The following is a 23061-nucleotide window of genomic DNA, read 5'->3' as shown; positions in this document are numbered from 1 at the left end:
TGCATATAGTAAGTGCTTAAGTACCGCAATTATTACTATTATCATTTTTAAGTGTGTTTTGGTTTTTTTTTGATAATGCCACCATATCCGCTGCTTCAGGCCCCAACGAGTTTAGCGGGGTTGGAAGACTAGTTGGTCTTCTTCCCATCGTTCCTTCTTTTTCCCCATCATTCCCACCACCTTTCCGGCTCCCAAAACCCCGTCTTGGAGGCCCGGCAGCAGATGGGAGAGCGGCACTCTCAAATGCAGGCTCCATCCCAGACCCAGGGAGCGTAGAATGCCATTAATGATTGCTCATTCTACTTGAAAGGGCCCACGCTCCTTCAAGGCACTGAAATGTTTACGAGTGTACTGCAGAGACCATATTTCTCCCCGCGGATCCATGATGGATTTTCGAATTAAATCATTCCGAAGCATAAACACAGTCAAACCAGAGGAAGCGTCCTTATCCTTTGGAACCGGCTGTATTCCCCGGGCCCTTCCGCCTCTGTGAGCCCAACCTCCAAACTAAGTGGGGCTGTCGCTCTGAGGCCTCCCCCGACTTCCGAGTTAGGCCGGGACGGCCCCAAGGAACCAAGACGACCGATAATTTCCAAGAAACCCTGACTTTGTACAACGAAGCCGGTTAAAACAGACGCTTTGAGAAAAAGTCGCCTTCTCGTTTATGGAGAAGTTTAAGGAGGATGCGGTGGGGTGGGTGGGGGGTGTCGTTTAAACGGAGGCCTGATTCGGTGTAATGGTGTACTCGTAAATACGAGTATACGCAGACCTGGAACCTGCTAGTTGGGATATTTTCTCTGGGGTCACTCACAGTCCTTGAATGTAGGAGCCTCATGTGGGACGGGGACTGTGTCTGATCCGATTGCATTGGATCAGCTGGCGTTTAGCACAGTGCTAGGCCCAGAATAAGCGCTGGACGAGCATCTATTATTATCTTCTAATTATAATTTTGCCTGAACGAGGGAGATGTGAGGCGTCAGCCACGACAGACTTATTCTTTCAGGAGGTCACCCACCAGGGGTCGCATTAAGCCGACGGAATTCCGGCAGGCTTCGGCCTGCGTCGAATTTTCCCACCGTTCCGGCGATAAGACGCTCCCACGTCTCAGCAACTCCTGGCCACTTTTAGCCCCTGAAACTTCCCACCGCCCCCCCTTCTCGAGGAGGGCGAGTTCCCAAATCCAAAGCCGGGGCTCGGCGCGGAAGTTCGGCGCTGTCTTTCCGACGCCGGCGGGCCCGTGGGAATCAAGCACGGGTCCTCGCAAGCCCCTCATCCTCCTGCCCCGGAGAGTCACGCCGCCGGGCCTCTCCCCTCGGGCTTTCTTCTTTTAGCCTCCCCGGAGGGCTACGGGCCTCCCGGCTCGGCCGGCTCCCCTCCTGACACTCGGCCCGGGAGAGGGAAGCGGCCCTTGCCTAGAACTGGGCAGATTGTAGCAATGGTAGGGAGAGAGCGAGGGGGCATCAGCAATCAGAGGCAGAGGAAGTGGCCCCGGACGCCAGGGCCAGCAAGGAGCCTCTCTCCCAAGCCGGGAAGCCGGTTATCCGGCTGGAAGCTTCCCGCCCCGCGCCGTCCGGGCCGGGATGGAGGTGAGAGCCAGAGTCGGGGCGGGGGCCAGGCCGGACTGGGCCCCTCAGAAGATCTTGAAGCCCTTCAGCAGGGTTAGCGCGGGGGCTTTGCGTTTGCTCTGGGCCCGGGACGACTTGACCGTGACCAGCTTGGCCTGGGCCACGGAGGGCATCTCCTTGTAGCCGACGGCGGCCAGCGTGTTGAAGGTGCAGCTGGCCAGGCCGGGCGGGGCGGGGGCGGGCAGGGCCGGGCGGGCCTTCTCGTTCTCGGAGGGGAAGGGCGGCCGGGCCGGGGGGCCGGGCCTCAGCCCCCTCCTGGCCTCGCGGGCCGCTTGGTGGAACACGCGCCGCACGGCCTCGAACTCCAGGCAGGCCGAGACCTCGAAAAACAGGCAGCCGAACCTGGAGGCCAGAGACGCGCCCTCCGACTTGGTGACCTGCCTGGCGGGGAGGAACGGGTACAGGTGAGGCTCTCTGCAGGGCTCTCTGTAAGCGCTCAATAAATACGATTGATGATGGATGAGGGGTCCCTGCCCAGCCTCCCACCCCCCTCCAACACCCACACACGCACATACTCCCTTCCTTCAAAGCCTTACTGAAGGCCCGTCTCCTCCAAGAGGCCTTCCCTGACTAGGCCCTCCTTTCCCACTCCCGTCCGCTTCGCCCTGACTCGCCCCTGGAAAGAGCCCGGGCTTTGGAGTCAGAGTTCACGGGTTCAAATCCCGGCTCCGCCGATTGTCAGCTGTGTGACTTTGGGCAAGACACTTCACTTCTCTGGGCCTCAGTTCCCTCATCTGGAAAATGGGGATGAAGACTGTGAGCCCCCCCATGGGACAACCTGATCACCTTGTAAACTCCCCAGCGCTTAGAATAGTGCTTTGCACATAGTGAGCGCTTAATAAATGCCATCATTATTATGATTATCCTCTCCATCCCCCCCGCCTTACCTCCTTCCCTTCCCCACAGCACCTGGATATATGTATACATGTTTGTACGGATATGGGGAAGCAGCGTGGCTCAGTGGAAAGAGCCCGGGCTTTGGAGTCAGAGGTCGTGGGTTCAAATCCCGGCTCCGCCACTTGTCAGCTGTGTGACGTTGGGCAAGTCACTTCACTTCTCTGGGCCTCAGTTCCCTCATCTGGAAAATGGGGATGAAGACTGTGAGCCCCTCGTGGGACAACCTGATTGCCTTGTATCTACCCCAGCGCTTAGAACGGTGCTTTGCACATAGTAAGCGCTTAACAAATACCAACATTATTATTATTTATTTATTTATTTTACTTATACGTATTTATTCTACTTATTTTATTTTGTTAATATGTTTTGTTCTCTGTCTCCCCCTTCTAGACTGCGAGCCCACTGTTGGGTAGGGACCGTCTGTATATGTTGCCAACTTGGACTTCCCAAGCGCTTAGTACAGTGCTCTGCACACAGTAAGCGCTCAATAAATACGATTGAAAGAATGAATGAATCCTCCCTCCCAGCCCCACAGCGCTTCGGTCCCTATCCCTCATTTATTTATTTAATGTCTGTCCACCTCCCCACGCTATAACCTCGTTGGGGGCAGGGAATGCGTCCGTTTACTGCTGTATTATATTCTCCCAAGAGAAGCAGCGTGGCTCAGTGGTAAGAGCCCGGGCTTTGGAGTCAGAGGTCATGGGTTCAAATCCCGACTCGGCCAAACGTCAGCTGTGTGACTTTGGGCAAGTCACTTCACTCCTCTGTGCCTCAGTTACCTCATCTGTAAAATGGGGATGAAGACTGTGAGCCCCCATGTGGGGCAACCTGATTACCATGTATCTCCCCCTGCGCTTAGAACAGTGCTTTGCACATTGTAAATGCTTAATAAATGCCATCATTATCATTATTATTATTATTATTACCCTGCTCTGCACACAGTAAGCACTCAATAAATACAATTGACTGATTCACACACATACACACACACACACAAAAAAAAACGGAAAGAGTCTGAGCCTAAGAGTCCGAGGACCTGGGTTCTAGTTCTGACTCTACCACTCACCTGCTGGGTAACCTTGGACAAGTCACTTCACTTCTCTGGCCCTCAGTTTTCTCATCTGGTAAAGGGGGATGAAGACTGGGAGTCCCATGTGAGACAGGGACTATGTACCACCCGATCTGCTTGTATCCACCCCAGTGCTTCCAACGGCGTCTGGCACATAGCAAGTGCTTAACGAATATGATTATCGTTATCGTGCCTCCATCTCGTCTATCTCGAAGCAGTGTGGCTCAGTGGAAAGAGCCACTTAGTACAGTGCTTAGTACAGTGCTTAGTACAGTGCTCTGCACACAGTAAGCTCCCAATAAATACGATTGATTGATTTGATTGATTGGGAAGTCCAAGTTGGCAACACAGAGAGGCGGTCCCTACCCCAAAATGGTTCATTCTTTCATTCATTCATTCAATCGTATTTATTGAGCGCTCACTGTGTACAGCGCTTAGTACAGTGCTCTGCACATAGTAAGCGCTCAATAAATACGATTGATGATGATGATGAAAGAGCCCGGGCTTTGGAGTCAGAGGTTATGGATTCGAATCCCGACTCCGCCAATTGCCAGCTGTGGGACTTGGGGCAAGTCATGTCACTTCTCTGGGCCTCAGTGACCTCATCTGGAAAATGGGGATTAAGATTGTGAGCCCCACATGGAACAACCTGATCACCTTGTATCCTCCCCAGCACTTAGAGCAGTGCTTTGCACATAGTAAGCGCTTAACAAATGCCATCATTATTAATAAACGCCATTAAAAGAAAGAAGCAGGAATGTCGGGACACGTCACTGACGGGCTGGCTGGGAATTTGCAGTTTCGGGCCTCGGGCTAGGGTGGCCCTCGTCTCAGGGGCAAATCCGGCCACCCTCCAGCCGGGCGAGCCGCCCCCATTTCCCCAGGCCCACTGTCGGGTAGGGGCCGTCTCTATATGTTGCCAACTTGGACTTCCCAAGCGCTTAGTACAGTGCTCTGCACACAGTGAGCGCTCAATAAATACGATTGAATGAATGAATTTCCCCACGCCCGCAGTCCTCTAGAAGTAAGCTCAAGTGCTGCCCCTCACCAATCAATCAATCAATCAATCGTATTTATTGAGCACTTACTGTGTGCAGAGCACTGTACTAAGCACTTGGGAAGTACAAGTTGGCAACATATAGAGACGGTCCCTACCCAACAGTGGGCTCACAGTCTAGAAGGGGGAGACAGACAACAAAACCAAACATACTAACAAAATAAAATAAATAGAATAGATATGTACAAGTAAAATAAATAAATAGAGTAATAAATATGTACAAACATATATACATATATACAGGTGCTGTGGGGAAGGGAAGGAGGTAAGATGAGGGGATGGAGTGGGGGACGAAGGGAAGAGGAAGGAAGGGGCTCAGTCTGGGAAGGCCTCCTGGAGGAGGTGAGCTCTTAGTAGGGCCTTGAAGGGAGGAAGAGAGCTAGCTTGGCGGATGGGCAGAGGGAGGGCATTCCAGGCCAGGGGGAACTGAAGCACAGAGAAGTGAAGTGACTTGCCCAAGGTCACAGAGCAGGCAAGGGAAGGAGTCAGGATTAGAACCCAGGTCCTTTCGATTCCCAGGACCGTGCTTTTTCCCACTAGGCCATGCTGCTTCCCATGCTGCTATCGATGATCAGGTTTCAGGTAAGTCTCATTGCCCTAAAAGAGGTCCATTTCACAGGCATTTTCCGCCACTCTCCGCCTCCCTTCCCCCAGGAAAACTGAGCTGCTGGCAGCCCTGTAGGAGCTTGTTTGAAAATGGGCACGAAACGAGGTCAAACCGCAACCTTGAGAAGCCCGAAGGACTCGACAGGCGCCATCGCCACCGGGGAGAAACTCTCCGATGCCGCAGGGCTCCGCTGGCCAGAAGGAAACCGAGGTCAACGCAAGCCAGCTGCGTCGGGGGAGACCAGCCGCCCCCGGGACAGAGAGGGGAATCAATCAATCAATCAATCGTATTTATTGAGCGCTTACTATGTGCAGAGCACCGTACTAAGCGCTTAGCACTGTACTAAGCGCTATATGTTGCAGGGAAGAGGGAAGAGAAGGGAAGAGACGGGCAGGACGGAGAGAGGAGAAAGAGGGACAGAAGGCGAGGGGCAGAGAGAGGAGACAGAGGAGCATGTCCGCTGTGTGACCTTGGACAAGCCCTTGTGCCTCAGTTCCCTCATCTGCCAAATTCACCCACTGTTGTGTAGGGACTGTCTCTATGCGTTGCCAACTTGTCCTTCCCAAGCGCTTAGTACAGTGCTCTGCACACAGTAAGCGCCCAATAAATACGATTGATTTGATTGATTGGGAAGTCCAAGTTGGCAACACAGAGAGGCGGTCCCTACCCCAAAACGGTTCATTCATTCATTCATTCGTATTTATTGAGCGCTCACTGTGTGCAGAGCACTGTACTAAGCGCTTGGGAAGTCCAAGTCGGCAACATATAGAGACGGTCCCTACCCAACAACGGGCTCATGGTCTAGAAGGGGGAGACAGACAACAAAACACGTGGACAGGCGTCGAGTCACTAGAACAAATAGAATTAGAGCTAAATGCACATCATTAACAGTCTAGGAGGAGGAGACAGACAACAAAGCATGCGGACAGGTGTCAAGTCATCAGAACAAACAGAATTAAAGCTAAATGCACATCATTAACAAAATAAATAGTAAATATGTTCATGTCCCCCCTTCAGACATGGGGTTAATCATAATAATCAAATAATGGTATTTGTTAAGCGCTTACTATGTGTAAAGCACTGTTCTAAGCACTGGGTGTATACAAGATGATCAGGTTGTCCCACATGGGGCTCACAGTCTTCATCCCCATTTTACAGATGAGAGAACTGAGGCCCAGAGAATAATAATAATAATAATGATAATAATAATGATGGCATTTGTTAAGTGCTTACTATGTGCAGAGCACTGTTCTAAGCACTGGGGTATACAAGGTGATCAAGTTGTCCCATGTGGGGCTCACAGTCTTAATCCCCATTTTACAGATGAGAGAACTGAGGCCCAGAGAATAATAATAATAATAATAATGATGGCATTTGTTAAGTGCTTACGATGTGCAGAGCACTGTTCTAGGCGCTGGGGGATACAAGGTGATCAAGTTGTCCCACGTGGGGCTCACAGTCTTAATCCCCATTTTACGGATGAGAGAACTGAGGCTCAGAGAAGCTAAGTGACCTGCCCAAGGTCACACAGCAGACATGTGGTGAGTCGGGATTCGAACTCATGACCTCTGACTCCAGAGCCCAGGCTCTTTCCACTGAGCCACGCTGCTTCTCTACCAGATAGCCTTCTGCCGGGCATGTCAATCGATCAATCAGTAGTATTGATCGAGTGCCTGCTGTGTACAGAGCACTGTGCTAAGCAACGGGGAGAGTCCAATAGAGGGAGGAGGCACGATCCCTGCCGTGGCAGAGGGAAGCTGTCGACACAAAAACAAATAAATGCTATTTATTGAGCGCCTGCTGTGGGCAGAGCACCTAACGGAAAGAGCCCGGGCCCGGGCGTCACAGGACCAGGCTTCTAATCTCGGCTCCCCCACTTATCTGCCGGGTGACCTAGGGTAGGTCACTTCAATTCTCTGTGCCTCGGTTCCCTCATCTGTAAAATGGGCGTGAAGACTGTGAGCTCTGGGATAGGGAGTGTGTCCAACCTTGTATCTGCCTCAGTGCTTAGTACCAAGTCTGTCCCACTGTAAGCGTTAAAAAAATACCAATAAAAAAATGAATAAAAGCAGGTGCAGCAGCGTGGCTCAGTGGAAAGAGCCCGGGCTTTGGAGTCAGTGGTCATGGGTTCAAATCCCAGCTCCGCCAATTGTCAGCTGGGTGACTCTGGGCAAGTCACTTCACTTCTCTGGGCCTCAGTTACCTCATCTGTAAAATGGGGATTGACTGTGAGCCCCCCGTGGGACAACCTGATCACCTTGTATCCCCCCAGAGCTTAGAACAGTGCTTTGCACATAGTAAGTGCTTAATAAATGCCATTATTATTATTATAATTATTAATCATAGTAATGTATGTGGTATTTGTTAAGCGCTTCAGTCGTATTTATTGAGTGCTTACTGTGGGCAGAGTACTTTGTTAAATGCTTGAGAGAACAATACAATGATAAACAGACAAATTCCCTGCCCACAACGAGCTGTGAGCCCACTGTTGGGTAGGGACTGTCTCTGTATGTTGCCAACTTGGACTTCCCAAGCGCTCAGTACAGTGCTCTGCACACAGTAAGCACTCAATAAATACAATGGAATGAATGAGTGAGGGATTCACTCATTCAATCGTATATTACATATTTACTATTCTATTTATTTTATTTTGTTAATTTTTGTTGTCTGTCCTCCCTTACTGAGCCTACTGTTGGGTAGGGACTGTCTCTATATGTTGCCATCTTGGACTTCCCAAGCGCTTAATACAGTGCTCTGCACACAGTAAGTGCTCAATATGATGGCGTTCAATAAATACGATTGATTGATTGAATGAGTTCGGGATTCACTCAATTGTATATTACACATTTACTATTCTATTTATTTTATTTTGTTAATTTGTTTTGTTGTCTGTCCTCCCCTTCTAGACTGTGAGCCTACTATTGGGTAGGGACCGGCTCTATACGTTGCCAACTTGGACTTCCCAAGCGCTCAGTACAGTGCTCTGCACACAGTAAGCGCTCAATAAATACGATGGAATGAATCGTAGGCCTTCATAATGATGGCGCTCAATAAATACATTCGATTGATTGAATGAGTGTGGGATTCACTCATTCAATCATATATTACATATTTACTATTCTATTTTATTTTGCTTTAATTTGTTTTGTTGTCTGCCCTCCCCTTCTATTCTGTGAGCCTCCTGTTGGGTAGGGACCGGCTCTATATGTTGCCAACTTGGACTTCCCAAGCGCTCAGTACAGTGCTCTGCACACAGTAAGCGCTCAAGTGTGGGATTCACTCATTCAATCGCCTATTACATATTTACTATTCTATTTTATTTTGTTTTAATTTGTTTTGTTCTCTGTCTCTCCGTTCTAGACTGTGAGCCCACTGTTGGGTAGGGACTGTCTCTATGTGTTGCCGACTTGTACTTCCCAAGCGCTTAGTACAGTGCTCTGCACACAGTAAGCGCTCAAGTGCGGGATTCACTCATTCAATCATATATTACATATTTACTATTCTATTTTATTTTGTTTTAATTTGTTTTGTTGTCTGTCCTCCCTTTCTAGACTGTGAGCCTCCTGTTGGGTAGGGACCGGCTCTATATGTTGCCAACTTGGACTTCCCGAGCGCTCAGTACAGTGCTCTGCACACAGTAAGCGCTCAATAAATACGACTGAATGAATGAATGAGCTGACAGTCTAGAGGGCTTACTAGAGGGCTGAGAAGCAACGTGGCTCAGTGGCAAGAGCCCGGGCTTTGGAGTCAGAGGTCATGGGTTCGACTCCCGGCTCTGCCACATGTCTGCTCTGTGACCTTGGGCAAGTCACTTCACTTCTCAGAGCCTCTGTTAACCTCGTCTGGAAAATGGGGATGAAGCCTGTGAGCCCCACGTGGGACAACTTGATCACCTTCTATCCCCCCCAGCGCTTAGAACAGTGCTTTGCACATAGTAAGTGCTTAACAAATGCCATTATTATTATTATTATTATTTACCATTATTATTATTATTATTATCATTATTATTATTACCATTATTATTATTATTATTATTATGTGTCGGGCGGTGTACTAGGCACTGGGGCGAATACACAGTCCCTGGCCAACACTCAGTAAGACGCCGGCCCGCTACAACTCCCGGATCCAAGCCATCAACTGTCCAGCCTAAGGGCTTGTCCCGAGGTGACCCTGGGGTACCGGCCATCTCAAGGTCAAAAGCTATTTCGAGACCACCCGAACCAGCAGGCGGAACTCAAAAGTGAGGGTGGGATACCGCTCCGACGACCAAATCTCCCAGATTGACGGCCCAAGCCGGGAATCCAGAAGGTGCCCCTCGCCCCCATGCCAATCCAGTTAAGTACGGAGGAGCGGGGAGGGCAGAGATTGGGTAAACTGAGGCCGGACGCTGGCGATAAATACCTGTCGCTTCCGACCTTCGGGGTCAGAACACCAGGACACGCCGGACGTGTCTCTCCCTGCCCAGATGCCCGCTCTACAACCAGAACCAACAAACTGAGGCAAGGCAAGCGGGATGGGTGAGCGTCTCATGGGGGGACCCAGGTACCCCGCTGCGGATGGGAATCACGAGTGGATTCCTCCCCTGTAGGGAGAGCGCACTGTGAGAGCTAGCCGCCCATCACGTGCGCGGGGAATGGAATGACTTCTTCCCATGTGGGAAAGTAAGTGGATTCTTCCTGAGTGGGAAGTGCACATTTAACGTATGATTGTGTTCCTCCCGTGTACGGAAGCTCTAATATTGCCAATTGATTATATTCAGAGAATATATAGGGAGAAGCAGCGTGGCTCAGTGGAAAGAGCCTGGGCTTTGGAGCCAGAGGTCATGGGTTCTTATCCCATCTCCGCCAATGGCCAGCTGCGTGACTTTGGGCAAGTCACTTCACTTCTCTGGGCCTCAGTGACCTCATCTGGAAAATGGGGATGAAGACCGTGAGCCCCCCGTGGGACAACCTGATCACCTTGTAACCGCCCTAGCGCTTAGAACAGTGCTTTGCACACAGTAAGCGCTTAATAAATGCCATTATTATTATTATTATTATTATTATATTCCTCCCGAAAGGGAAGTTCAATCCAACGCGCCTAAACAATTACATAAATTCAATTTGCCTCGCGGAATACATTTTATATAAAACTCAGGCTTTCCGTCCCCGGCCTCTGTCTCTCTCTCGCCTCGCCGATCACTGAACGAACCCGTCCCCGGATGGAGGGTGACAGGGCTGCAGGGGGGGAGAAAGGGGTGGGGGTCTTCACCCCTCTGGTGTCCCCCCAAAGGTCCCGGAAAGCCCCCCGACCGCGGCGGGGGTGGGTCACCTGTACTGCTCCAGGTCCAGCTTGTTCCCGAGCAGCAGGACGGGCCGGGGCCTCCGCCGGGCCTCCTTGGCGTGCCGGGCGATGATGTCCAGGTACCCACGGCAGCCGTCGAAGCTGCCCTTGTCGTCGATGCTGTAGACCACCAGGAACGCGTGAGCCCAGCTCAGGTAACGCTCGCAGCTCCCTGGCACGTCCTACCAGGACGACACACAGAGGGATCAATCAATCAATCGTATTTATTGAGCGCTTACTGCGTGCAGAGCACTGGACTAAGCGCTTGGGAAGTCCAAGTTGGCAACATAGAGAGACGGTTCCTACCCAACAGTGGGCTCACAGTCTAGATCACCGGAGGGAGGTTGGCCACCAGGCCCCGGGCCCAAGACGGGCCGGCTTCCGGGGGGGCGTTTGAGCACCGGCCAAGGGGCTCGTCGTCTCCCGGGGGAGCTCGGGTGGACGCTGAGGTGCGGACCAGACCACCGTGGCTGGGACCACCTTCTCCGCTAAGGGCCGGGGGGAGCTGGAGGTTGACTCATCATCATCATCATCATCATCATCATCATCATCATAATAATAATGGCATTTATCAAGGCCCTACTGAGAGCTCACCTCCTCCAAGAGGCTTTCCCAGACTTGGCCCCTTCCTTCCTCTCCCCCTCGTCCCCCTCTCCATGCCCCCCATCTTACCTCCTTCCCTTCCCCACAGCACCTGTATATATGTATATATGTCTGTACATATTTATTACTCTATTTTACTTGTACATATCTATTCTATTTATTTCATTTTGTTAGTATGCTTGGTTTTGTTCTCTGTCTCCCCCTTCTAGACTGTGAGCCCGCTGTTGGATAGGGACTGTCTCTATGTGTTGCCGACTTGTACTTCCCAAGCGCTTGGTACAGTGCTCTGCACACAGTAAGAGCTCAATAAATACGATTGATTGATTTATTAAGCGCTATGTGCAAAGCACTGTTCTAAGAGCTGAGGAGGCTACAGAGCGATCAGGTTGTCCCACAGAGGGCTCACAGTCAATCCCCATTTTACAGATGAGGGAACTGAGGCACAGAGAAGTGAAGTGACTTGCCCAAAGTCACACAGCTGACAATTGGCAGGGCCGGGATTTGAACCCTTGACCACTGACTCCGAAGCCCGGGCTCTTTCCACTGAGCCACGCTGCTTCTCATGATCATCAGGGTGGTTCTTAAGCACTCACTATGGGATGAGCGCTGGGACAGGGACGAGGGAATGAGATTAGACACGGTCCTTGCTCTTCGAGGGGCTCTAGAGAAGCAGCGTGGCTCAGTGGAAAGAGCACGGGCTTTGGAGTCAGAGGTCACGGGTTCAAATCCCGGCTCCACCACACGCCTGCTGTGTGACCTTGGGCAAGTCACTTAACTTCTCTGGGCCTCAGTTACCTCATCTGTAAAATGGGGATGAAGACTGTGAGCCCCCCGTGGGACAACCTGATCACCTTGTAACCTCCCCAGCGTTTAGAACAGTGCTTTGCACACAGTAAGTGCTTAATAAATGCCATTATTATTATTATTATTATTATTAGCAGATAGAGCTGGGGCCTGGGGGACAGAAGGATCTGGATTCTAATCCTGACTTCACCACTTCTCTGCTGGGTGACCTCGGGCAAATCAGTAACTTCACCTGTAAAAACGGGGATTAAGACTATAAACTCCATGTGGGTCAGGGACTGTGTCCAACCTGATTTGCTTCTATCTATCCCAGCGCTTAATACAGTGCCTAGTACACAGTAAGCGCTTAACGAATACCATAATTATTATTATTATTATTATTATTATTACTATTATTATTATTTACTGGTATTTCAATGAGATCGGACACAGTCCCTGTATTTCAAGGGGCCACAGTCCCTGTCTTTAATAATAATAATAATAATAATAATGATAGCATTTATTAAGCCCTTACTATGTGCAAAACACTGTTCTAAGCGCTGGGGAGGTTACAAGGTGATCAGGTTGTCCCATGGGGGTGCTCACAGTCTTCATCCCCACTTTACAGATGAAGTAACTGAGGCAGAGAGAAGTGACTTGCCCAAAGTCACACAGCTGGCAATTGGTGGAGCCAGGATTTGAACCCATGACTTCTGACTCCAAAGCCCAGGCTCTTTCCTCTTTCTAGGGGCTCTAGAGAAGCAGCATGGGCCTGGAGTCAGAAGGTCTTGGATTCTAATCCTAGCTCCACCACTTGACTGCTGGGTGACCTTGGACAAGTCACTTTACTTCTCTGGGCTTCATTACCTCATCTGTAAAATGGGTTTGAAACTGTGAGCCCCACATGGGCCAGGGACTGTGTCCAACCCGATTTGCTTGTATAGTTTCTGGCACATAGTAAGTGCTTAATACCATCATTATTATTTATTATTATTTGCTTGTATCTACCCCAGCACTATGCCCAGCACTGTTTAACAAGTGTTTAACAAATGTTAAAAGTGAGTGTTTTGTGAGTGTTTAACAAACACTACAATTTTTACCTTATCTCCATTTTACAGGTGAGGAAACTGAGGCCCGGGGAGACGAAGCGACTTGCCCAGGGACACACGGTTAGGTCGGTGGCGGAGCTGGGAGCCAAACTTGGGCCTCCTGACTTTCAGTCCCGGGCTCATTCTGCCAGACCACAGGAATTCTCCCGAGGATAATTCTAATAGCGATGGTACTGATTGTGCGCTTACTCTGTGCCAAGCACTGGGGGAGATGGAAGATAATCAAAGCAGACACACCCCTTCCCAAACACGGGGTTCATGGTTGAAAAGCCACAGAGCAGGTTTCTCATCCCCAATTTACAGATGAGGAAACTGAGGCACGCAGAAGTGAAATGACTTGCTCTAGGCCACAGAGCGGGTACCTGGCGGAGCTGGATTAGAACCCAGGTCCCCCCGACTCCCAACCCGGGCTCTTTCCACTAGGCCCAGGTTATAAATATTCACTTTTATTCACCCCTCCCTCTACCCCACAACACTTATGTCCCTATCCATAATTTATATTAAAGTCTGTCTTCCCCTCTGGATTGCAAGCTTGTTCATTCATTCATTCATTCAATCGTATTTATTGAGCGCTCACTGTGTGCGGAGCACTGTACTAAGCGCTTGGGAAGTATAAGTTGGCAACATATAGAGACTGTCCCTAGCCAACAACGGGCTCACGGTCTAGAGGGGCAGAAACCGTGTCAACCGACTCTGTTGCACTGTCTTCTCCCAAGTGCTCTGCACACAGTAAGCGCTCAGTAAATACCATTGATTGATGACTCGTGGCATTTGCTTGATTTAGAAGCAGTTGGGGGGGTTTAATACCCCAAAGGGGCCTTCCTCTGGATAGCACGAAGGAACCAGAGAAGAGTGTGGCCTAGCGGAAAGAGCCTGGGCATCAGAGGACCTGGATTCTAATCTCGGCTTTGTCAGGATGTAAACTCTGTGGCTTCGTGTGACCTTGGGCATGTCACCACTTCTCTGGGCCTCAGTTTTCCTGTTCTCCCTCCTACTTAAGACTGTGAGCCCCACACGGGACCGGGATTGTATCCAACCTAATTAACTTGTATCTACCTCAGATCTAAGAACGGAAAACGGGACTGAGAGTAACAGAAGGAGGGAATGGATGCAAAAACTGAATTTTCGTGTGTGTGTGTGTGTAGGCGAGCTCCCAGATATGTGTGAATTCATTCATTCAGTCAGTCAATCGTATTTATTGAGTGCTTACTGTGTGCGGAGCACTGCTGTGTGACTTTAGGCAAGTCTCTTAACTTCTCTGGGCCTCAGTTCCCTCATCTGTAAAATGGGGATTAAGACTGTGAGCCCCCCGTGGGACAATCTCATCACCTTGTAACCTCCCTAGCACTTAGAAGCAGCGTGGCTCAGTGGAACGAGCCCGGGCTTTGGAGTCAGAGGTCATGGGTTTGAATACTGGCTCCGCCACGTGTCTGCTGTGTGACCTTGGGCAAGTCACTTAACTTCTCTGAGCCTCAGTTACCTCATCTGTAAAATGGGGATTAAGACTGTGAGCCCCACGTGGGACAACCTGATCACTTTGTACCCCCCCAGCTCTTAGAACAGTGCTTTGCACATAGTTAGCACTTAACAAATGCCAACATTAATTAATTAATTAGAACAGTACTTTGCACATAGTAAGTGCTTAATAAATGCTATCATTATTATTATTATTATTACTAAGCGCTTGAGAAGTACAAGTCGGCAACATATGTTTGTGCCATATATATTCATATTCATGTGTGCCATATATTCATTCATATATGTGAATGAATGTGTGCCAGTGGAGATGTGTGGGCATGTATCCGTGGGCATGTGTATACTTGTTGACGTGAGCACAGGCACGTGAGGAGGTTATATGTCTGGGCAGAACTCAATCATCCGCGCAACAAAGACTCATGATCAGGGAAGCATCCCAAGTTTTGATGTAATTTCTGCCCCCTCTTCTCCTGCAATTTGTGCAAGGCACTGTACTAAGTGCTTGGAAAGGGACAGAGGCAGCGCTCAATCCATACCATGGATTGATTGATGGATCTCCACCATGGCCCTGGGAGGCAGGACAGGGGCGGTGAGATCCATTTACCATTCTGGAGGTCGGGAGACGGAGAGAATTCAGGGCTTTGTCCAGGGATTAACCTTCCCTTTCACGGTGCAATCCTCTCCGAGGGTCTGGATTTGCTTAGGTGTCCCTCCGGCCCTCACAGGGGATCCCATCCCGTCCCGCCCCGGCCCCCGGCCGCTGAGATTGCGCGGGCCAGCTCCCGAGGGCTACCTGGTCGGCCGTGTCCATCACCTTTAGCAGGACCGGTTGTCCGTCTACGGTTTCTTCGGAGGTGTAGGTGTCTTCTGCAACACAGAACGGGGCAGGGCAGGTTAATGGGCCTCTCCCCCGGCCCCACTGGTGGGACTCCTGGGTCCAGGAGCCTGGCGGGGAGTGACTTGCCCCTGGCTCTTTCCTCCACGGCAACTGTTGGCAAACTCCTGCCCAAATAGGTCCCAGGGACCAGCTGGCACCCAGTTCTGGGCCATCCTCTCTCATTCCCTCACTCACCCTGGCCACTGGTGATTGGAAACGCTTGTCGGCCGCTGGGCAGATGGAGCAGATGCCCTGAGCCTCCTGTCTTCGATGGCTGTCTCCCTGGGCCTCTAGACTGTAAGCTCGCTGGGGGCGGGGAATGTGTCAGTTATATTATTATATTGTCCTCTCTCTAGCGCTTAGTACAGTGCTCTGCATACGGTAAAGCGCTCAATTCATTCAATCACATTTATTGAGCACTTACCGTGTGCACAGCATGGGACTAAGAACTTGGGAGAGTACGCTAGTACCACGAACGGACACATTCCCTGCCCACAACAAGTTTACAGTCTAGAGACAAAGAGCTTAATACGATTGACTGAACGACTGACTGGGCCTTCCACTCATTCATTCATTCATCATCACCATCAATCGTATTTATTGAGCGCTTACTGTGTGCAGAGCACTGTACTAAGCGCTTGGGAAGTACAAGTTGGCAACATATAGAGACAGTCCCTACCCAACAGTGGGCTCACAGTCTAAAAGGGGGAGACAGAGAACAAAACCAAACATACTAACAAAATAAAATAAATAGAATAGATATGTACAAGCAAAATAAATAAATAAATAAGTAGAGTAATAAATATGTACAAACATATATACATATATACAGGGGCTGTGGGGAAGGGAAGGAGGTAAGATGGGGGGATGGAGAGGGGGACGAGGGGGAGAGGAAGGAAGGGGCTCAGTCTGGGAAGGCCTCATTCGTTTTCATTTAGCGTTTACTGTGTGCATAGCACTGTGCTAAGCACTTGGAAAAGTACTATACAACAATAACAGGTGACAATCCCTACCCACAACGAGTTCACAGTCTAGAGGAGGGGAGACGGGCATCAATACAAAAAGAAATAAAATGACAGATATATACATAAGTGCTGTGGAGATGACGAAGAGCAAAGGAAGCAACTTAGGGCGATGTAGAAGGGAGTGGAAGAGGGAGAAAAGTGGGGCTTAGTCTGGGAAGGCCCCTTGGAGGAGATGGGCCTTCAGTAAGATGTGGGGAGGAGGAGGAGAGTAACTGTCCATTGGATTTGAGGAGGGAGGGAGTTTCAGGCCAGAGGCAGGACATGGGCTGTGATACAGGCGCGATAGAGGCCCAGTGAGAAGGTCCGCTTCAGTAATAATAATAATAATAATAATGTTGGCATTTGTTAAGCGCTTACTATGTGCAAAGCACTGTTCTAAGCGCTTGGGGAGATACAAAGTGATCAGGTTGTCCCACGTGGGGCTCACAGTCTTAATCCCCATTTTACAGATGAGGTAACTGAGGCTCAGAGAAGTTAAGTGACTCACCCAAGGTCACACAGCAGATATGTGGCAGAGCCGGGATTCGAACCCATGACCTCTGACTCCAAAGCCCGGGCTCTTTCCACTGAGCCACGCTGTTCAGTGTCCTCTCTGCTTCAGTCACTGGCCAGGACTAAAAGTGGGAAGCTAAGTGTATGGGCTCAGGGGACGGGGGAGAGATTCTGGCCTCGGGGAGCTCCAGAGACCACCACAGCCGACAGCAAGGCTCCGGTCAAGCTCAGCCTCAAGGGCCTCTCCCAGAGTGAAGCTTCAGGCCTCCAGACCTGGCAGCCCACCCAGTCCCGTGTTCCTGCCGCTCCCGCACTGCATCAGGGCGTCGCTGGCCAGAGAGTCCTCCCCCCCACACCTCACAGACATGTGCTCTGCACACAGAAAGCGCTCAATAACTACAACTGAATGAATGAATGAGTGGGACTTTGACCCACACCCCCCAGCTCCAGCGTGCTGGACCTCATATCCGACAATGACTCTCCCTGCCTTCAAACCCTTATGAAGGTACTTCCAGAGGCCTTCCTTGACTAACCCCTCCTTTCCTTTTCTCCCACCCCCTCTGCATCAACCTGACTTGCTCCTTTGGAAATGTGGCTCATTGGAAAGAGCACGGGCTTTGGAGTCAGAGGTCATGGGTTCAAATCCCGGCTCCGCCAATTGTCAGCTGTGTGACTTTGGGTAAGTCACTTCACTTCTCTGGGCCTCAGTGACCTCATCTGTGAAATGGGGATTAAGACTGTGAGCCCCAAGTGGGACAACCTCATCACCTTGTATCCTCCCCGTGCTTAGAACAGTGCTTTGCACATAGTAAGCCTTAACAAATGCCATCATTATTATTATTATCCCCCCTCCCAGCCCCATAGCACTTATGTCCATTATCTGTAATGTATTTATTTATATTCATGTCTGTCTCCCCCTCTAGACAGTAAGCTCATTGTGGGTAGGGAATGTGTCTGTTCTACTGTCCTCTCCCAAGCGCTTAGTACAGTGCTCTGCACACAGTAAGCACTCAATAAATATGACTGACTGACTGGTCGGTTTCCATTTACCCAGGGCCCGGGGCTCTCCTCTGCTCACGATTCCAGCAACCTTGGATTCAAGCTCCGGTCCCAGAGGAATGTCTGCTCCCAGAAAGGATGGTCAGTTGGCCCCGTCCACTCCTTGGGGACCAGGCACTGGGCCCTGGCCCCCGCCATCCCCATCCTGTCCTCAATGGGCCTGCAGTCTCCAGGCGATCCCCACATCCTCCCCCAACACTCAAGCCCTGCTGGCCTCAGACGCCAAGGAGTCCATTCTCTTGCGCCTCAGGGTGGACTGCTGGGATACCATGGTCCACATTCCCAGCTCCGCGTCACCAGGGGTGAGGGGGTCCATCCATTTCCAGAATTCCTCTGGACACAGGCACCTCTTGGTGATTGACTTTCCCGGGGCTCCTCAAGCGCTGGCCCCATTTGCTTCCGGATCTCAGCCAGTCAGTCAGCAGTCAGTCATATTAGTTGAACACATACTGTGTGCAGAGCACTTAGGAGAGTACAATAGAACAATACGACAGACACATTCCTTGCCCACAGCAAGTTTACAGTCTAGAGGGGAAAACAGACATGAATATAAACACATAAATTTCAGATACGGCCATAAGTGCTGTGGGGCTGGGAGAGGGGGTGAATAAAGGGAGCGAGTCAGGGTGACACAAAAGGGAGTGGAAGAAAAGGAAAAGGGGGCTTAGTCAGGGAGGGTCTCTTGGAGGAGATGGGCCTTCAATAAGGGTTCGGGATTGGCCGGGAGAGGAATTTTTGAGATGGGAGGGGTTTCGGCTTCCGGTGGACATTGTGGGCGGGTGGAGTGTGGTCACTGCAGACCTCTTCCATCCGGGTAACTGATGAAGACCATTCCCTCACCAACTAGGCCCCGGCCCTTTCCGATGAAGTCCATTCCCTTGCCTCACTGACTGCTCCCCGACTAGGCCTCAGCCCCTCCCATTGAAGGCCATTCCCTCACCTCACCAATTGCTCCCTGACTAGGCCTCAGACCTTTCCTTTGAAGACCATTCCCTCACGCCACTGACTGCTCCCTGACTAGGCCTCAGCCCATTCAGATGAAGACCATTCCCTCACGCCACTGACTGCTCCCTGACTAAGCCTCAGCCCCTTCTTTTGAAGACCATTCCCTCACCTCGCCAACCGCTCCGACTAGGCCTCAGCCCCTTCCGAAGAAGACCATTTCCTCCCCTCGCCAACTGCTCCCTGACTAGTCCTCAGCCTCTTCCGCTTTCCTCAACGTCGAGGTTATCGCCAGTCCCTCTCGGCAACCCTCATCGCTCCCCCGCCGCTCGGACTCGGGCCGGTCGGCTGACCGGACACTAGGGCCTCCGGTTGCCAGGCAACCCTGCATCGGCCAAGTAGAGGAATGCAAATGTCCTGGGCTATGGGGGCTGCCCAAACCCGAGATCTACTGATACCAAACGATGTACCCGACATGCACATTGAGAAGCAGTGCGGTCTAGTGGAAAGAGCCCGGGCCTGCCTGGGAGTCAGAGGACCTGGGTTCTAATCCCAGCTCTGCCGTTTGTCTACTGTGGGGCTCCCTCCTACTTAGACTGGAAGATCCGATGGGACCTATTACCTTATATGTACCACAGCACTTGGCACACAGTCAATTATTATTATTATGGTATTTGTTAAGCGCTTAACTATGTACCAGGCACTGTACTAAGCGCTGGGGTAGATACAAACAGATCCAGTTGGACACAGTCCCTGTCCCACGTAGGGCTCACAGTCTCAATCCCCATTTTACAGATTTGATTAAATCTGTCTATATAATAACCATTTGGAGGCGGGGGAGTGGTCAAACAACTTGCCATAGATGGGCCCGGGCCCAGTCAATGGGACAGTGGAAAGTTTTCCTTTTTCTGGAACCAGGGAAGGTCCAAAACACTAACTCAAATTCCTGCACCCGTAACTAAGGAACACTTTCTTGGGCAGGGAAGCGGGATTCTTTATTTTGGGAAAATAAGACACCACGAGAATTCACTACTGCATCTGACCTCCCCTGGGTGACGGGACGGGATGTCAAAAAATAGAAACCTTTTCCGCTCTCTGCTGTAACATTCTGTCTCCTAAAGTCTCCGATTCGACCCATTAGAAGTGAAAGTTTCTCGTGGGCAGGAAATTCATTCATTCAATTGTATTTATTGAGCGCTTACTGTGTGCAAAGCACTGTACTAACCGCTTGGGAAGTACAAGTTGGCAACATATAGAGATGGTCCCTACCCAACAGTGGGCTCACAGTCTAGAAGGGGGAAATGGGTCTCAGGTGTTTAGTATACTAGGGAACACTCAGGGAGTGCTCTAGAAATTCCATCATTAATAGTAATTAATAATAATTGTGACATTTGTTAAGTGCTTATAACGTATCAGGCACCGTACTAAGCGCTGAGGTGGATCCGGGTAAATCAGGTTGTTCACGGTCCCTGGCCCACGTGGGGCTCTCGGTCTCAATCCCCAATTTACAGATGAGGTAACTGAGGCCCAGAGAAGTGCGATGTGCCCGAATTCACACAGGAGACAAGTGGCAGAGTCAGGATTAGAACCCAGGTCCTTCTGAATCCCAGGCCCGGGCTCTAACCACTACACCATGCTGCTTCACTACAACTACTATGACCAACAGGTAAATCTCACTGTGACCAACAATCTGATTCTATCAACCAATCAGTGATATTCATTGAGCGCTTACTGTGTGCAGAGCATTGTACTAAGCACTTGGGAGAGTCCAATATAGCAGAATTAACAGGCATGTTCCCTGCCCGTAGTGAGCTTCCAGTCTAGAGGGAGATCCTTCAGAGACCCTTGTGTAAATTGGGGGATTTTGGGGGGCGGGGGTGGGCATAAGTGTCCTCAAAAAATTCAAACCCACCTAGCTTGGCTCAGGGCTCGAGGCTTAGGTTTCTGGCACTTCTCTAGACTGTAAGCTCGGTGTGAGCTGGCGATAAGCGCTTAGTACAGTGCTCTGCACACAGTAAGTGCTCAAAAAATATGATTGAATGAATAAAAATGAATGTGGCTACCAACTCCTGTTGCATAGTACTCTCCCAAGAGCTTGGTATGGTGCCCTGCATCCTAAGAGTGCTCAATAATAATAATAATGGTATTTGTTAAGCGCTTACTGTGGGCAAGGTGCTGTTCTAAGCACTGGGGTGAATACGAGCAAATTGGGTTGGATCCATTCCCTGGCCCACGTGGGGCTCACAGTCTCCATCCCCATTTTACAGATTGATCAGTCAATCAATCAGTATATTTCCTGAGCACTTACCGTGGGCACAGCACTCTATTAAGCATTTGGGAGAGTGCAATATAACAGAGTTTAACAGACCCGTTCCCTGTCCATGATGAGTTTACAGTCTAGACAGGGGGGTGTTGGCAACACTTGAGGAAACTTACTCATGAGGCACAGAGGAAGCGAAGTGACTCACCCAAGGTCACACGGCAGACAAGTGGTGGAACGGGGATTAGAACCCATGACCTTCTGATTCTCGGCCGGTTCTCTATCCCCTGGCCACGCTGCTTCTCCAATAAATACCACTAATTGGTTGATTGATTGATTCCTGCTTGGTGTTGATGGGAGATGGGACGCCTGGGAGCCACTGCAGCTGAATCAGGGGAGGAAATGGAGCGGTCCTGAAGGAGGGGGAAGAACCATCTTCATTCCGTCCTCTTCCCAAAACGAGGATACATGGGGGAAGCGGAGGGAGGAGAGGGTCTTCTCCAACCATCGGGGGGGTGGGGCATACCCAGATCAATCAATCAATCAATCGTATTTGAGCACTTACTGTGTGCAGAGCACTGTACTAAGCGCTTGGGAAGTACAAGTCGGCAACACAGAGACAGTCCCTACCCAACAGCGGGCTCACAGTCTAGAAGGGGGGGACAGAGAACAAAACCAAACATACTAACAAAATAAAATAAATAGAATATATATGTACAAGTAAGATAAATAGAGTAATAAATATGTACAAACATATATCCATATATACAGGTGCTGTGGGGAAGGGAAGGAGGTAAGATGGGGGGATGGAGAGGGGGACGAGGGGGAGAGGAAGGAAGGGGCTCATATGGAGGTAGGGAGGGGCCCTGGACTTTGACTGAGCCGGAAACCTCACTTTTTCTTCTTTTTTTTATGGTATTTGTTAAACGCTTACTATATGCCAGACACAGTCCTAAGCGCTGGGGCAGATACAAACTAATCAAGTTGAACGCAGTCCCTGTCACACATGGGGCTCACAGTCTTAATCCCCGTTTTCCAGATGAGGGAACTGAGGCCCAGAGAAGTGAAGTGACTTGCCCAGGCTCATCCAGCAGCCAAGTGGCAGAGCTGGGATTAGAACCCAGGTCCTCTGACTCCCAGCCCCGAGCTGTTTCCACCGGGCCACGCCGATTCCTACATATCCCCCCTCTTCCCCGGGGACTCCAGGGCTGCCCTCCGCCCCTGTGGAGCTATCCCGTGGCTCAGTGGAAAGAGCCCGGGCTTTGGAGTCAGAGGTCACGGGTTCAAATTCCGGCTCCGTCAATTGTCAGCTGTGTGAATCTGGGCAAGTCACTTCACTTCTCTGGACCTCAGTTACCTCATCTATAAAATGGGGATGAAGACTGTGAGCCCCCCGTGGGGCAACCTGATCACCTTTTTTCCAGCGCTTACAACAGTGCTTTGCACATAGTAAGCGCTTAACAAATGCAATCATTATTATATCCGACTCACTGTGCAGGGGTCACTCTGGGGGTCAAACTTCTCTCCAACTCTCCCTGCGCCTCCTACCAATTTACTAGGGGGCATGGAAGGGGCCAAATTTCAGGGAGATGAGGAAGGGGGAGAAGTGAGGGAAAGAGAAGGGTGTGGTGAGGGGGAAGATAAGAGAGGGAAGCGGATAAAGAGGAAAGGAGGATGGGGAAGGGAATGGGAGAAGGAGAGAGTGGTGAAGAGGAAGGGGGAAAAGAGAGGGAGAAAGGGGATGGGAAGAAGAGGAGGAAAGAAGGAGAAGTAACGTGGCCTAGTGGAAAGAGCCCGGGCCTGGAAGTTGGGGTATCTGGGTTTCAAACCCGGCTCAAGTAAGCGCTCAAGAAATACG

The 23061-nt window shown here is 50.5% G+C and overlaps 1 protein-coding gene across 1 annotated transcript in view; it reads right to left on the bottom strand.

Moving 5' to 3' along the window:
* Positions 1–23061, bottom strand: part of RASL12 (RAS like family 12) — a 34465-nt gene continuing 11404 nt past the window's right edge. Inside the window, exons 3-5 of the mRNA XM_038767267.1 lie at positions 15342–15415; positions 10566–10759; positions 1–2006 (exon numbers count right to left, since the gene is read on the bottom strand). Coding sequence (XP_038623195.1) covers positions 1631–2006; positions 10566–10759; positions 15342–15415 — 644 coding nt within the window. The 3' untranslated portion in view covers positions 1–1630. The remainder of the gene's footprint in view (positions 2007–10565; positions 10760–15341; positions 15416–23061) is intronic.

This window comes from Tachyglossus aculeatus, chromosome 26 (assembly GCF_015852505.1).
Source record: "Tachyglossus aculeatus isolate mTacAcu1 chromosome 26, mTacAcu1.pri, whole genome shotgun sequence".
NCBI lineage: Eukaryota > Metazoa > Chordata > Mammalia > Monotremata > Tachyglossidae > Tachyglossus > Tachyglossus aculeatus.
This window is presented reverse-complemented; position numbering and strand designations above follow the sequence as displayed.